Source organism: Salarias fasciatus, chromosome 20, assembly GCF_902148845.1.
Source record: "Salarias fasciatus chromosome 20, fSalaFa1.1, whole genome shotgun sequence".
NCBI lineage: Eukaryota > Metazoa > Chordata > Actinopteri > Blenniiformes > Blenniidae > Salarias > Salarias fasciatus.
In genome coordinates, this window is record NC_043764.1 from 25,848,789 (window position 1) to 25,865,466 (window position 16,678).

General features: G+C 42.7%; 2 protein-coding genes and 1 long non-coding RNA gene across 3 annotated transcripts; 1 reads left to right on the plus strand and 2 right to left on the minus strand.

Moving 5' to 3' along the window:
- Nucleotides 1-1,162: 1,162 nt before the first annotated feature.
- LOC115407602 (heat shock 70 kDa protein-like) lies at nt 1,163-3,161 on the minus strand. The gene has a single exon (XM_030118013.1). It carries the CDS (start codon nt 3,148-3,150, stop codon nt 1,231-1,233), a length of 1,920 nt encoding a protein of 639 aa, XP_029973873.1. The 5' UTR covers nt 3,151-3,161; the 3' UTR covers nt 1,163-1,230.
- A 1,617-nt stretch (nt 3,162-4,778) lies between these two features.
- On the plus strand, nt 4,779-6,756 carry LOC115407604 (heat shock 70 kDa protein-like). The gene has a single exon (XM_030118015.1). The coding sequence runs from the start codon at nt 4,784-4,786 to the stop codon at nt 6,701-6,703; it is 1,920 nt and encodes a 639-aa protein (XP_029973875.1). The 5' UTR covers nt 4,779-4,783; the 3' UTR covers nt 6,704-6,756.
- A 4,718-nt stretch (nt 6,757-11,474) lies between these two features.
- On the minus strand, nt 11,475-13,967 carry LOC115407608 (uncharacterized). Its single transcript, XR_003933644.1, has 3 exons — nt 13,750-13,967; nt 13,294-13,471; nt 11,475-11,956 (listed from the first exon to the last, which is right to left on the minus strand). It is a non-coding gene; the product is annotated as an uncharacterized LOC115407608 (long non-coding RNA).
- Nucleotides 13,968-16,678: the final 2,711 nt, after the last annotated feature.

The following is a 16,678-nucleotide window of genomic DNA, read 5'->3' on the forward strand; positions in this document are numbered from 1 at the left end:
AATGGATGCTGCTGCGATCTGTTTTTATTAATTGGTTGTGGCGTCCAATACTGCACAGTTATGTCTAATGTTCCTAAATTTGGAAGTTTTAATAACTTTGATATAAAAATATAGAAAATATTATGTTTCAGACAGGGTTCTCCATAAGGTAAATTCAAGTTGAATATTAATTTACTAAGCGTATCAATGTGTTAGTATTAGTATTATGCAGAAGTACGCCATGATCCAACAGGTCGTTCTCCAGGCAGTGCAGAACTCTGACAGTCTGCGGTCTCCATCTAGTGGACTCATCGGTGTACTGCAGTTTTACCAGACAAAACGAGAGTTCAGTCGTTTTTGAACGCTTTAGTGGAGAGGTGCTGGGGCAGTCAATGTAATTATCGATTCAAAAGTGTAATTTGTAAAATGGTAAAGAAAGCACACAGTGCTGAAACAGCTACCAGTGAGGAAAGATGAGTCCAATTGACAATTGGGATTTTACATCAGAGGTAGCTGGATGAAATACTTTTAATGTCAAGAAAACAGGAAGAAAAATCTTTGCAGGTCAATCTACACACTTTAAAAGCCATCAGTACCTGCAGAATGAAATAGTGGATGATGACTGGTTTCAGAAACTGAGGATGTCTGGAAAGTGTTGTAAGTTGGATGTATAATTAAAACAATAATTAAAAAGACACTTTCTTTCATTTACTTGATACATTTATTCACTTCACAGGCACAGTTACAGTTTTAACCCCTTAAGCTCAGACCGGCTGACTGGGTTCAGCAATAACAAAAATAGTGACTCAGTGATTAATTGAATTGTCATAGCTCACTGTTAATTTTCAGCAAAGTTGCAAAACAGAATAAGAGTTACAGTTCAGACTAATATGGGAAAGGGAATATTGTTAATGATGATTAATTCACGAGGTTTGGAAACTGAAGATTTCAGTAAAGTTTTACAGGTTGGATACAAGAAAGAAAATTTCAAAAGAGGCCTCTCTTATTATTTACAACTTATTTACACTTTTATTCACGTGACATGGAAAGTTAGAGTTTGACAGTTTAATATCATATTTTACAATAAAATACATAATAGCATCACTTTATAGACTGTGGGCACAATTTACATAACACTGCTCAAAGCAGAAATCCATAATTTTGATGTTTTTTCTCATGCTGTAAAATACATTCAGAGGTCAGGAAGTTTGTATGAAACAACAGTGATCAATGTCCTCAGAAACATGAGTTTCAGTCGACTTCTTCAATAGTGGGGCCCTTGGAGGGATGTCCTGAGTGGCCCCCGAAGCCTCCTGACGGCGCTCCTCCCTGGTACAACTTGGTCACGATGGGCGTGCACACCTTCTCCAGTTCCTTCTGCTGATGCTCGTATTCCTCCTTTTCTGCCAGCTGGTTGTTCTCCAGCCAGGAAATTGTCTGGTTGCACTTGTCGACGACCATCTTTTTATCCTCCTCACTGATCTTGCCCTTCATGTTGTCGTCCTCCACGCTGCTCTTCATGTTGAAGGCGTACGACTCCAGCTGGTTCTTGGCTGCCACCTTCTCTCTCTGTTTGTCGTCCTCGGCCTTGTACTTTTCCGCGTCCTGCACCATTCGCTCGATCTCCTCTCGGCTCAGGCGGCCCTTGTCGTTGGTGATGGTGATTTTGTTTTGTTTTCCGGTGCTTTTGTCGACGGCAGACACGTTCAGGATGCCGTTGGCGTCGATGTCGAAGGTCACCTCCACCTGTGGCACGCCTCGGGGGGCTGGAGGGATGCCAGTGAGGTCAAACTTGCCAAGAAGGTTGTTGTCCTTGGTCATGGCTCTCTCGCCTTCGTACACCTGGATCAGCACACCTGGTTGGTTGTCTGCGTACGTGGAGAAGACCTGAGTCTGCTTGGATGGAATGGTGGTGTTTCGTTTGATCAAAGGTGTCATAACACCACCGGCGGTCTCAATGCCCAGGGACAAGGGAGCCACATCCAGCAGCAGCAGGTCTTGAACGTTCTCAGAAGTGTCGCCCATGAGGATGGCGGCCTGCACCGCCGCACCGTAGGCCACAGCCTCGTCTGGGTTGATGCTCTTGTTCAGCTCTCTGCCATTGAAGAAGTCCTGTAAGAGCTTCTGGATTTTGGGAATTCTGGTGGAGCCACCCACCAGCACGATCTCACTGATTTTGGATTTGTCCAGCTTGGCGTCCTGCAGGGCTTTCTCCACTGGTTCCAGCGTTCCTCGGAAAAGGTCCGAGTTGAGCTCTTCAAAACGCGCTCTTGTGATGGAGGTGTAAAAGTCAATTCCCTCAAACAGAGAATCAATCTCAATGCTGGCCTGGGTGCTGGAAGACAAGGTCCTCTTTGCTCTCTCACATGCCGTGCGCAGCCTCCTCAGGGCTCTCTTGTTCTGGGTGACGTCCTTTTTGTGCTTTCTCTTGAATTCCTCCACAAAGTGCTTCACCATCCGGTTGTCAAAGTCCTCCCCGCCCAGGTGAGTGTCTCCTGCCGTGGCTTTCACTTCAAAGATGCCGTCTTCAATGGTCAGGATGGACACGTCAAAGGTGCCTCCTCCAAGGTCAAAGATCAGCACGTTGCTCTCTCCTTTCTTGGCTTTGTCCAGCCCGTAAGCGATGGCTGCTGCTGTGGGCTCGTTGATGATCCTCAGAACATTCAGTCCACAGATCACACCTGCGTCCTTGGTGGCCTGTCTCTGTGAGTCGTTGAAATAAGCCGGCACGGTGATCACGGCGTTGGACACCTTCTGTCCCAGGTACGCCTCTGCTATCTCCTTCATTTTAACCAGAACCATTGAGGAGATTTCCTCAGGATAGAAGGCCTTGGTCTCTCCTTTGTACTCCACCTGGACTCTGGGTTTGCCGTTGTCACTGATCACCTTGAAAGGCCACAGCTTCATGTCGGACTGGACAATGGAGTCGGTAAACTTCCTGCCGATGAGCCGCTTGGCGTCAAACACTGTGTTGGTGGGGTTCATGGCAACTTGATTCTTGGCAGCGTCTCCAATCAGCCTCTCGGTGTCAGTGAAGGCCACATAACTGGGGGTGGTCCTGTTGCCCTGGTCGTTGGCGATGATCTCCACCTTCCCATGTTGGAAAACCCCAACACAAGAATAGGTGGTGCCCAGATCAATGCCAATGGATATTCCCTTTGCTGAGGACATCTTGCTGGCTGTGTTGTAGTTCCTACACAAATACAGGAGACATTGTATTTCAGTTATTAAAGAAGTGAGATTAAAAAAAAAGTGGAAGATATTTGTTCTCAAAATCAATGATCACTTATACAGTTCATCATGTTAAAAAATAAGCTTGGTGTATTAAAAAGATGCCTTCAATTAGAATATTTATATGACAGAAATGACTAAAATCCAGCTGTAGTTTAAAAATGATAAAATTACTGTTATTGGATTCATATCTTTTCTTTTTTTCTTTTTTGCAGTGCATTGGGCGTGCTATTAAAAAAAAGATAATTTCCTGGTGGATACAGCAGTGGAATCCTGGGAATCAACTCCCATCATCAGAAGAAGTTGATCAATTGAGTTTTTTTTTTTTTTTTCAGATAATGAAATCAGACCTTCCACTTCATTAAACGAGAAGGAGCAGGACTGTGAGGGAAATACTGTGGGGAACAGAGCAGGAAGACGCTCTCAGGGAGGGACTGTAGGAATCAAGGGAAGATGAATGAACATGAATCCTGTAAGATAGACATAAAGCCACGGACTTTAGTCTCTTGTTTAGTTACAGTTCACTCTGTTTGTTGGTATTAGTATTTAATGTGTCTTGACTTATGACCAGAAATAATACCACTGATTCATTCATTCGTACAGTCAGATGTTTTTAGTTTCCTCGTAGCAGAAGGTTCGCTTTCAGCGGGTTTATTTTCCACCCAGACGCTCCTCTACCTTCGCCAAATCAACCGTGAAAACTGAATAAAAACACGTAAAAGACATTATCACAAACATGGAGACATGCTCACAAATAAAACAACACTGAACCGGAGCACCGCATGAACATATTGATCAATAACACAGAATAACGCACGAGGACCCGGAAGCCCAAAAATTACTTCCTATTTCAAAATAAATGCGCCGGATTAGACGCAGCGAAACAAAACTAACTTCAAAACAATCTCAGCTGTGAGAATGAACTCTGAAATAAACAAAATAAAGACAGCAGTTGCAGTCTCCCTGCTCTACCCTCCACAGTATTTCCCTCACAGTCTCCTTCTCCACTGAGCTCCAGATGACTGGAACTCTCTGGAACTTTCTCCCGCTCTCGCGCTCCTGCTCGCTGCTTGACGCTCTAATAATAACAGACGCTCTCAGTCCGCGCGCTGAGGGGAGGAGGAGCCACGAGCCTTCTGGAAATGTGGCTGGAAGTATATAAACCAGCGACCTGAGTCAGTCCAGGCATGAATTTCACAAAAAACGAAGGAGACGAGAGCTGACAACAGGAAGCTGCTCAGAGACACACAGAGAGAGAGAGACCACCAGTGAAAGTAAGTTCAGATTTCAGATTTTCAGTTGAAATTGTTAATGAATATTGATGCTTAAAGAAGTTCATTAGATCATCTTAAATGTGCAGCTGGATTATAGACATTTCAATCACAAAAATGTTAAACCTAAAAAGCTATGTATCTTTTTACTACATAAAAAATGGGCAGGTGGTAACTAACATACTAAGTGTTTTATTAACTAATTTTGGAAACAATTATCTTCCACTTTTTGTCTCACTTCTTTTTTAATCGAAATACAATGTCTCCTGTATTTGTGTAGGAACTACAACACAGCCAGCAAGATGTCCTCAGCAAAGGGAATATCCATTGGCATTGATCTGGGCACCACCTATTCTTGTGTTGGGGTTTTCCAACATGGGAAGGTGGAGATCATCGCCAACGACCAGGGCAACAGGACCACCCCCAGTTATGTGGCCTTCACTGACACCGAGAGGCTGATTGGAGACGCTGCCAAGAATCAAGTTGCCATGAACCCCACCAACACAGTGTTTGACGCCAAGCGGCTCATCGGCAGGAAGTTTACCGACTCCATTGTCCAGTCCGACATGAAGCTGTGGCCTTTCAAGGTGATCAGTGACAACGGCAAACCCAGAGTCCAGGTGGAGTACAAAGGAGAGACCAAGGCCTTCTATCCTGAGGAAATCTCCTCAATGGTTCTGGTTAAAATGAAGGAGATAGCAGAGGCGTACCTGGGACAGAAGGTGTCCAACGCCGTGATCACCGTGCCGGCTTATTTCAACGACTCACAGAGACAGGCCACCAAGGACGCAGGTGTGATCTGTGGACTGAATGTTCTGAGGATCATCAACGAGCCCACAGCAGCAGCCATCGCTTACGGGCTGGACAAAGCCAAGAAAGGAGAGAGCAACGTGCTGATCTTTGACCTTGGAGGAGGCACCTTTGACGTGTCCATCCTGACCATTGAAGATGGCATCTTTGAAGTGAAAGCCACGGCAGGAGACACTCACCTGGGCGGGGAGGACTTTGACAACCGGATGGTGAAGCACTTTGTGGAGGAATTCAAGAGAAAGCACAAAAAGGACATCACCCAGAACAAGAGAGCCCTGAGGAGGCTGCGCACGGCATGTGAGAGAGCAAAGAGGACCTTGTCCTCCAGCACCCAGGCCAGCATTGAGATTGATTCTCTGTTTGAGGGAATTGACTTTTACACCTCCATCACAAGAGCGCGTTTTGAAGAGCTCAACTCGGACCTTTTCCGAGGAACGCTGGAACCAGTGGAGAAAGCCCTGCAGGACGCCAAGCTGGACAAATCCAAAATCAGTGAGATCGTGCTGGTGGGTGGCTCCACCAGAATTCCCAAAATCCAGAAGCTCCTACAGGACTTCTTCAATGGCAGAGAGCTGAACAAGAGCATCAACCCAGACGAGGCTGTGGCCTACGGTGCGGCGGTGCAGGCCGCCATCCTCATGGGCGACACTTCTGAGAACGTTCAAGACCTGCTGCTGCTGGACGTGGCTCCCTTGTCCCTGGGCATTGAGACCGCCGGTGGTGTTATGACACCTCTGATCAAACGAAACACCACCATTCCATCCAAGCAGACTCAGGTCTTCTCCACGTACGCAGACAACCAACCAGGTGTGCTGATCCAGGTGTACGAAGGCGAGAGAGCCATGACCAAGGACAACAACCTTCTTGGCAAGTTTGACCTCACTGGCATCCCTCCAGCCCCCCGAGGCGTGCCACAGGTGGAGGTGACCTTCGACATCGACGCCAACGGCATCCTGAACGTGTCTGCCGTCGACAAAAGCACCGGAAAACAAAACAAAATCACCATCACCAACGACAAGGGCCGCCTGAGCCGAGAGGAGATCGAGCGAATGGTGCAGGACGCGGAAAAGTACAAGGCTGAGGACGACAAACAGAGAGAGAAGGTGGCAGCCAAGAACCAGCTGGAGTCGTACGCCTTCAACATGAAGAGCAGCGTGGAGGACGACAACATGAAGGGCAAGATCAGTGAGGAGGATAAAAAGATGGTCATCGACAAGTGCAACCAGACAATTTCCTGGCTGGAGAACAACCAGCTGGCAGAAAAGGAGGAATACGAGCATCAGCAGAAGGAACTGGAGAAGGTGTGCACGCCCATCGTGACCAAGTTGTACCAGGGAGGAGCGCCGTCAGGAGGCTTCGGGGGCCACTCAGGAGATCCCTCCAAGGGCCCCACTATTGAAGAAGTCGACTGAAACTCATGTTTCTGAGGACATTGATCACTGTTGTTTCATACAAACTTCCTGACTTTTGAATGTATTTTACAGCATGAGAAAAAATATCAAGCTTCTGTTTGAACCTGAATCTGTTCTGATTTCTATTCTCACCAATGTTGTTTTGTAAATTGTTCCAAAAGTCCATAAAATGTTATTTTTTTTAATCTATATTTTAAACTTGGCTTGAAACTGTAACTTTCCATGTGTACTGAATAAAGGTGTGAAAAACTTGTAAATAAAATGAGGCCTCTTTTGAATTATTGTTTGCATGAGATGTCCAATCTGCAAAACTTCACTGAACTTTAAACTCAGAGACTTTATCATGATCAGTATTCTCTTTCCCTCATCATCTGTCTGAACTGTAACCCTTAATTGTTCTCTATTTTACAACTTTACTGAAATTTGACAGTGGGTTGAAACATTTACGTTCATCACTTAGTTTCCTGATAAAATTTTAGCTTCATTGCTAATTTGATGCATTCATTTAATGCATAGCATACATGTAGGACATGTTGATCACATACAATATTATAGTTGGCACAGCGGTGTCAGATAATACAGCAACAATCATGTGCCAGACCTCAAGTACAGTACTTTCAACATTTTTTTCTCCAACAAACATTTTTTTAATAAGGTCATTGCTGGAATTTAGCAGTGACTGATTTAAAAGGAACATTGATGCCATTTATACTGAAGGAGTTATCCAGTCAACAGCCTCTTCAGAGACACAAATGGAAAACTTGACTGGAAGTTATGAACTTTGAAAGCTGCACAGACTTTTCTTTGAAACTATTTCCCACCTGAGATCTGAGAGGAAACATCCAGTCATCTCTCCACATGCTGACCACTCAAAAAACTCAAGAACAGAGTAAGAGAGTATACTGGAGCATGAAAGAGATGAGAGGAAAAGATTCATGATGCCCCAGTTGATCAGCTAAGTTGTATCATGACGTGTGTGTGTGTGTGTGTGTGTGTGTGTGTGTGTGTGTGTGTGTGTGTGTGTGTGTGTGTGTGTGTGTGTGTTCTTGTACATACCTAAAAGTAAGGACCAAAAATGGTATTTCACCAACAGAGTGAGGACATTTTTGCAAAATGAGGACATTTTTGCTGGTCCTCACTTTTCAAAAGGCCTTTTTTGGCCTTTTTGAGGGTTTCAACTTGGTATTTGATTTAGGGTTACAATTGGGTTTAGGTTAGGTTTAGGGCATAGGTTAGGGTTAGGCATTTATTTTTGATGGTTAGGGTTAGGGTAAGGGGCTCGGAAATGCATTATGTCAATGAGTGTCCTCACAACGATATAAGTACAAACGTGTGTGTGTGTGTGTGTGTGTGTGTGTGTGTGTGTGTGTGTGTGTGTGGGTGTGTGTGTGTGTGTGTCAACATTATTCTGATGTTACCTGATGGAGACGATGTCCCCAGTTAAAGCACAGGTTGGGGTAAACCTCTTAATCCTGATTTCACATAAAGTCTACATGATGGTTCAAAAAAAAAAAAATATTTTATTTGTTTCAAATTTGTTGAGAAGTGCATGAAAAGTAAACAAAGTCAGGATGGAATCAAACTTTCTGGCAGTAAACCGAAGGCAGAACTTTGAAACTGTCATCATTTAGATGTCATTGGTCTATTTATCATCATGGACAGCAGTGGACTGGAGGACGGAGAAACAGATTTAGGATTCAAGATTCTGCAAAGTTTCCCTCACATCTGACAGGTCACCACTGTGGGCTGTTGCTGGAAAATACTGCACTGAATGCCAGTGGAAAAAGGTGTGCTCGACAGGCATAAACCAAGACTATTGTGGAGAAAGAGACAGTTGCTGGTTTGGTCCAGGTGGAGGCAGTGTAGCAGTGAAGAAGCTGAGAAGCTGTTTTGGTGATGAGAGAAAAGAAAAAAGACAGAGAAGAGCTGAACATGTGTGAAGACATCAGCTGTGATCCTGTGAGTGGAGCCAGTGCTCTAGAAGACTGGGTCTGGTTGTGTTGCTCAGGCTGCACTGCAGCGTCTGTTCACAGGCGCGATCCCACTACTGAGCGGCACGAGAGCTTTGACCTGCTCCGTTTCCGACCTGGGCTGATGCACCCCTCCTTAGACGACCTGGTGGTTCCGGGCTCCCCCAGGATCACCATATCGATGCCCAACTTAGTGCGGACACCCGATCGACACAGTCCACTGCAGCTCAGAGCTCCTGAGCTCAAACCATCCTCCAGCCTCAGCCTCCCGGGAGCTTGGATTACAGGCGCGCGCCACTGCACCCGGCGAGAATCACCTCCATTCACAGAGAGTTTCAGGTTTTACAAACGCGACGTTGAGACGAGGTTCAACATGGATGATGGAGGGATGAGGAAATGAAAAAAGCTCCCAAAAAAGAAAAGTTGAAAACAACCTATCTCATTCACAATTTCTGTCCTTAATACTCATGAACATGATCAATGTCCATCTGGTCACCTTCTACAGCCACTTCTCCAGACTCAGCTCATTGTGGGCACAGCTCGTAAACTGCTAGAATCTCCGTCTGCGATTCAATATGAATGACAGAAGGATTTTATGGATAGGTGGAATATAGTTTGCTTCATCGATCAGTTCAAAGCTGTCCATACATTGGTTAGGAGGGGTTCATGAAGAAAAATGTGACGTTAAATCAATAAAGCATCAGACTTGAGGAAAAGAATGATATTAATTATGTTTTTTAACTTGTATTTCTCACTTGAAGAATTACTCTTGGCCATAGAATGAATCAGGAATGAATCATCTTCAATATGACATGTTAGAAAATTGAAGTGAGTGAGAATCAGAGGGAATATTGTCAGTGATGAAGCCCATGTGGAAAGAGGGCACTCTCCCAGTTACCGAGAAACAATCTCAATTTGTGATATTTGGTCATAAGAAAGCAAAATATGCTGGTTTCTGTGTGTATGGACAGCCAGTTCAGAAAGTCAAAGACATCAGGAGATAATCTGATGACAAAGTTGATGAGAAAGAACAGAAAATCAGTGTTTTAAATAAATGTGAGAAGGTTGTTAATGAAATGTGTAATGGGTGCACATGGGGTTCTCATAGCCATGAATGCACAGTTAATGATCTACAGAACAATGAGAAGATGAAGACCTGACTGTAGTTTAATACGGCAGTAAAAAAATACAAAAGAAAAACTAGATAGCCAGACAGAAAACAAACAAACAAAAAACTGGGCAACGGAATCGGAGGGAATTGGGGTTTATTTTGGAGCCAAAATACCAGTTTTTTAACCAGCTACACTGACAGCTACATTTTGCCATCCCTGGGCGTGTTCTAAGGCAGTAATATCACATATACCTTATTTTCCAGAGTAAAAGTCTCACCTCACCTGACTCAAGTCTATATTTTGACTGACATGAACAAACGACAATAAAATAACAGAGAATTGTATAAAACGCAACTGATGCATGGCCTGAAGCATTTGTGTTATGTCTATGGCTCTTAAAGGAGGAAAGGAGGTAACATAAAACCCAGATGGCACCGGGTTAACAGAGGTGTTTAAAAAAAAGAAAAAAAAAAAGGATTCTATTGCAAACTGAGGGACACCATAAGGCAAAGCCAACACAAAATGAAAAAACAAGACTATTTTGAAAGATGATCCTTAAGTGTATATATATATATATATATATATATATATATATATATATATATATATATATATATATATATATATATATATATATATATATCAGTGGTGGGCCGTCAGGGCCTGCAAAGCCTTCTCTGCTGGCCTAAAAATTATCTGAATTACAGACTGATGTAAATTACATTTTGTCCATAAATAATTAATAAATGATTCCAAACGGTATGTTCCAGTTCCTTTCATAGTTTTCCCGCGGTTGCGCTGCTTCCAGACATGTTTTTTTCATATTAAATCATTTAACCAATCAGATTTCAGGCATCATCTGTTGCTAGGGTCAAAGAAATCTGCCCGAGGCCTTCGCTATCCGTTCCTGATGGCGCAGTGAAGTAACGTGAAACGTCAAACAGACAGTTGCTTCAACCAATCAGATGTCGAGTTGGCGACTCAGCGCCTTCTCGCTTCTAACAACAGCATATCCAGGCCCTCTGATTTACATTCACTAAGAGATACAGTACCCAGATAGCAAGCAGTTATTGAAACTATATTGAATCAATGTTATTTTTTCAACTATAAGTCATTGAATCAACGTTGGAATCTGATGTTGATTCAACATCATGTTGCACCATTTTTTAACATTGAAACAACATTGAATTCTGACCACAGACCAATGGTATTTCTATGGAATTTCAACCATGGGGAACATTGAAACAACGTTGCCAGGACAGCAAGCAGTTATTGAAACTATATTGAATCAATGTTATTTTTTCAACTATAAGTCATTGAATCAACGTTGGAATCTGATGTTGATTCAACATCATGTTGCACCATTTTTTAACATTGAAACAACATTGAATTCTGACCACAGACCAATGGTATTTCGATGGAATTTCAACCATCAGGAACATTGAAACAACGTTGCCAGGACAGCAAGCAGTTATTGAAACTATGTTGAATCAATGTTATTTTTTCAATTATAAGTCATTGAATCAACGTTGGAATCTGATGTTGATTCAACATCATGTTGCACCATTTTTTAACATTGAAACAACATTGAATTCTGACCACAGACCAATGGTATTTCGATGGAATTTCAACCATCAGGAACATTGAAACAACATTGACATGTCTACTCAACTATAAATCAATGTGGTTTCAATTAATTTTAAATGGTAAAAGTGCTGCCTTATCTACAGCCAGGATGTGGAAAGGTAATGAAAACATTTTACTGTATAATCAAATGATTACAGCAGATGACTTTAAAATACAAAATAACTTTTATTGCAATTTATGCTAATTGAACTTTTTAACAAAACAAACGAAAAAGGAACAACTTCAGGAGTGTGTGTGTGTGTGTGTGTGTGTGTGTGTGTGCGTGTGCGTGTGAGTGTGCGTGCATGCATTGTCGTGTGTGATGTCCCACCTTCCCTTGAACAACTTCTTCAGGAATTCCAGAATTATTTCTACAGCAACCAATGCCAAGAACAAAACAGAAGAACAGTCTTAAGAAGTCGGTTGCATAGGCAACTTAGAGCGTCCAGTCCCCCCTGCCCTATCCGGTGCGTAGCGCAGCCACTTCTGCACCACCTGTGCAAACTCAAATTGTGTGGCTGTTCCTCCCTCCAGAACAAGAGCATCTAAACAGAAAAGAGAAAGAAAATGCAAAGTTAGCCGCTGAAAAAGCAAATGCGTATGCTATGGCCATTTTGCCATTTTATTTTGATTGTTTATGTCTGTGTGTCCACCGGACACTGATTGAGCGACCACCTACACATGATGTGCCAGGTGGTTTGACAGGTTAGAGCACAAACGGTTTCTGACTGCAACACCAGCTCGAAAGTTGTTGAAGTTTTGTGTTTTGTTAGTGGATTTAAGGGACATTTTCTGTGGACATGCGATAAGCAAATAAGGAAATGGGTAACCATACAGCTACATCCATCCATCCATTCTCTATACACAGCTTTATAACCTCATTAGGGTAGCGGGGGGGTGCTGGAGCCTATCCCAGCTGACTCGGGTGAAGGCAGGGGACGCCCTGGACAGGTGGCCAGTCTGTCGCAGAGCTACATATACAGACACACAATCACTCTCACATTCACGCCTATGGGCAATTTAGAATAATCAATTAACCTCAGCATATTTTTGGACTGTGGGAGGAAGCCGGAATACCCGGAGAAAACCCAGGCATGCACAGGGAGAACATTCAAACTCCATGCAGAAAGATCCCAGGCCCACCTCGGGATTGAACCGGGACCTTCTTGCTGCAAGGCCAACCACTACGCCACTGTGCAGCCCCATACAGCTACAGAGTTCCAGTAATACAGTAATGCAAGTCACTGCGGTCACGTCAGCCGTCTCTCGTTTTGGGATGGTCAAGCCAGCCGCTCCAACATCTTAAGTGCGACACTACGGTGAGTAGTGCGTCAAATGTGCTTTCATGAATTTTTTTTAAATCATCTCACTCTTTCTATTTTAATTTTCTGATTGTGCAGAGGCAGGAATCTCATGTCTTATTTAAACATGATTTGCCTATGTAATTGAAGGCGTGGTTAGGGAGGGGTTGGGTACTCCAACATGTGTGCTCAATTCCGCGTTGATTGGGAAATACATGTGCTTGAATTCATGCGTGTGCACAGATTCATACATCTGGATTTTTTTTGTGCGAACAACATTTTCTGGATTTGATCGTACGCCATGTTTTAGTAGGACATCCATGTCTTTGTACATGAGGCCCCTGGGCAGTGAAGATGTTGGAGCGGCTGGCTTGACCATGCGAAAACGAGAGACGGCTGATGTGACCACAGTTGTAAGTCGGCGTGGCGCGTTTGTCACATAAGCCCATCAGTAGCATATCATTGGGCTTAGCTACTACAGTGTAATTTTAGTTTCTTGAGATTTATTTAATTAATATTCCTATTTTCAAATATGCTCGAGTTAACTAGGCTAAAGCGATTGAATAATCTACAGTACTCACCAAACATGCACTTGGAGAGAGCCAGCTCTCTGAAAGGGCGCTTCTGTTTGGATGGATCCTTGTTTTTTTTCCCAGCCCAGTTGATTTCAGAAGCTAGCTCATTTGTGAGGGTCCATGCCAGCATCCTCCGGATTTTGAGCTCCACAGTGGTCCCTCCAATTTTGGCAAGCAGTACAGTCTATCAGAACAAAAGGTATGTATTACACAAACAAGAAGTATAAAAAAAAAACACAAGTGTCATTTTTGTGAAAGTGATTGTGTTGGCATTGTAATTCCTTTTTTTTCTTTAATGTGGAATCAATACGTTTGAGAGTAAATACAAATTCAAATAGGCCTAATTATTAATATAAAAATACTGTCATTATTGAACATATGTACATGTATTGTATTACTTTCATTGTTTTAATTGTGGATCACTTGAGTTTTCCATTACTTAAAATGTGGATATAAACCTACCATTGCTCCCTGGTTGTCCTCTGTTTGCAGAGCGGCCTCTGCTTGGTCTAGTGCCTCTAAATTGCACAATGGCAAGCCGAAGGGCACCCCCAGCTGAGGTCCCACTGGCGCTACAGCCTGGCCACACCTGCAGGACTGGTGGAATTCTCGGAACTCCTGCCGCAGGTCCCTGACTTCTTTGGTCAGCTCACTTACAGCAGTAAGGAGTCTCCGCATCGCCACATCTGTTGAAAAACATGCACTATAAGTGTCCACCCCACTGAATTTAGAAATTTCAGTAATATGTAGAAATATTCTAATTTTTTTTTTTTTCCATCACCCTGTATTACAATTTAGTGGTTTGGAATCCCATTCATTTTAACTTTCTTATAAACAATCTAACAACAATTTAACTATTTGTATGTGTAATATAAGGTGAGAGAGAGAAATGCCAGTCATGTTTAGATGTAGGAAAATATGTAAAAGATCTGTTTCAGTATTCTCAGTTCTGCAGATCTGCTTTTTCTGCCAACATAACTACACCATACCCAGCTCACATAACAAATTTTGTTCCACAGTGTAAATGTAGTTGAGAAGAAACGCCCTCCAAGGACAGTATTTCACATTAACAATTCTGCTATCTCAGTTCAGTGGTGACATGAGTTGTGGTCCCACATGTTTGATCCCAAGTATGTCCTTAATTTTGCCTATAAACTAAAATATTTAGTTTATGTGCAATTTGTCAATTGAACTATTGAAAGTTGGCGGCTTATTGTTAGTGAAAAGCACAGAGGAAAGATGAAATAACATTGTTGCACTTGCCTTTTAAGGCCTGCTGTGCATTGTCCCTTGAATCCGCAACTAATATGAGGATAGAAAGCAGACCATTTGACAGGGTTTTTAGCACGTTTGAATTTTAAAATTTCCAAAATTGCAATATTTAAATGTTTCTTTTTAAAATATACCTGCAGGAGATGACTCCTGTGGGAGTTGCATTCCAGTTGGTGAGGCCAGCAAACTTTGGCTTTGGAACTCTTCCATGAAGGTGCCAGAGACAGAACTCTTCTGAAAGAGGTCCTCAGAGAGACAACCAAATTGGAGGGTCTCATATGTTTTGGGGGAAGATGAGGCTAGATTTGATTGGATGGTTGGAGGTGAGGAGATGATACGAGATGATAATCAGATTCTTAATGCTCTGCCAAATCTTGCATTATACACACGTGCACACACACTCACACACGCACGCACATTTACCTGGATACAGAATTCTGGGGGCTTGTGGGAGTCTTTCCTGGGTTTCACCACTGTCAGATTCTGAATAATATCTGGGATTCGGCCTATAAGTCCACAAAGGAGAAATCATTTTGATTATGTACACATACACACATATGGATGTGTACACACACACACACACACACACACACACACACACACACACACACACACACACACACACACACACATATAAAGACACACGTATAAAGAGAGAGGAATTTCCTGAACAAACAAAAAACCTGACCCTTTAAATGATTTTTTTTTGGGACTACAAGTACTAGTCAAACTCCCCCTCGACCTATTCTACCAGGGTTTGGGCAACCATCAGGTATGCGGATAGATAGTGGTTGTTAGTAAACCAATTGTTTTCCAAATGGGCTATATTTTGCCTCAAACACACTTCTAATCTGGCTACACCCACAACTGTTTGTTTGGCATTTTCTTTGCTTTTTTAGTGAAAATTGATCTGCATGTTCCACATTTAGCATGTTTTGTGGAGTCATTCAGTTTAGAAAATCAAGTGGCTGTTTGTTTACAGAAGGGGTAATGAAGCTTAACCTGAACTGCACATTTACATTTATGCCACAGAGGTAACATGAAATATGTGAAAGGTTGAGCATTTGCAAACCCCTCGACAAAAGTGAGGAAATTATACATTTAATTGTTAGGCATGGAAACCGAAGGCTTTGGCCCAAACATCAACAAAAATGATTCAATTAACACCTTTCTGTGGACAGAAGTGTCTGCTAGTACATCAATAAACTGTATTAACTTTAACAGATCGTATCACCTTCTTGCTCTTTTCAGCTGAGGAGTACACTCGTCTTCGGACTGAATGTCTGTTGTGTCATAGTCTCCGCTGAGATACCTGGACAGCCATTTGTTTGCCTCAGCATGGTCACCTACATTACAGTACAACATCCAGGTACAGTTAATGTCAAGAACAAAAAATTACATTCATATACTGTGTAGGCCCTGTAGTATTTTAATATTATTGACGACAATGTTTATAATGTAATATAATGTAATCAATATTTTTCATATCATTCAAACATGGACCTGTGTGCAGACGTCTGAGTCAAACCCACCATGGCTGCTGAGGACCTTCACAGGCTTATGAATCTGCCATCCAGGCCTTGGCTGCTCCCTGTTTCGGATGACTGAATGGAGCTTATTGGTGTCCTTGGGGTTGAGTGGGGGCCAGAACACCTCATCCCCATCAATCCAAATGTTTGGAATAATTTCTACAGCACCACTACTAAATTTAACTATGTACCATTGTTTGTTTGTCCTCTCACTCATCTTGAGGCAGACTATTGAACACACAAGCAAAAAAAAAGGGAACCGATTTCATTAATTATCAGACAGATCAAATGAAGTTTTTGGAAACTTCATGTCTTTATTAATTGGTATGGACAATTGGGACAGCAATAAATTGTGTTTTGTCAGGGTAAAGTATGTACTTTTTGACAATATGCTGAAGCTTTGCCACACTGACTGCCATGTTCAGCCCCCAAACTGTAAACACCCCAATCCTCTCAGAGGGAAACGGATACTGGGCGAAGGACTCTTTGTTGGTGAACTTTCGAAAGATGACAAAGGTCTCTTGAGCCTCTGGGATCCTGACAATGTTTTCAATAAGTACAATGTCGTCAAGAATCAGAAAACAGTTATC

Coding starts and splice junctions, on each gene's coding strand:
- LOC115407602 (XM_030118013.1), bottom strand. CDS start 3,150: ATGTCCTCAGCAAAGGGAATATCCATTGGCATTGATCTGGGCACCACC.
- LOC115407604 (XM_030118015.1), top strand. CDS start 4,784: ATGTCCTCAGCAAAGGGAATATCCATTGGCATTGATCTGGGCACCACC.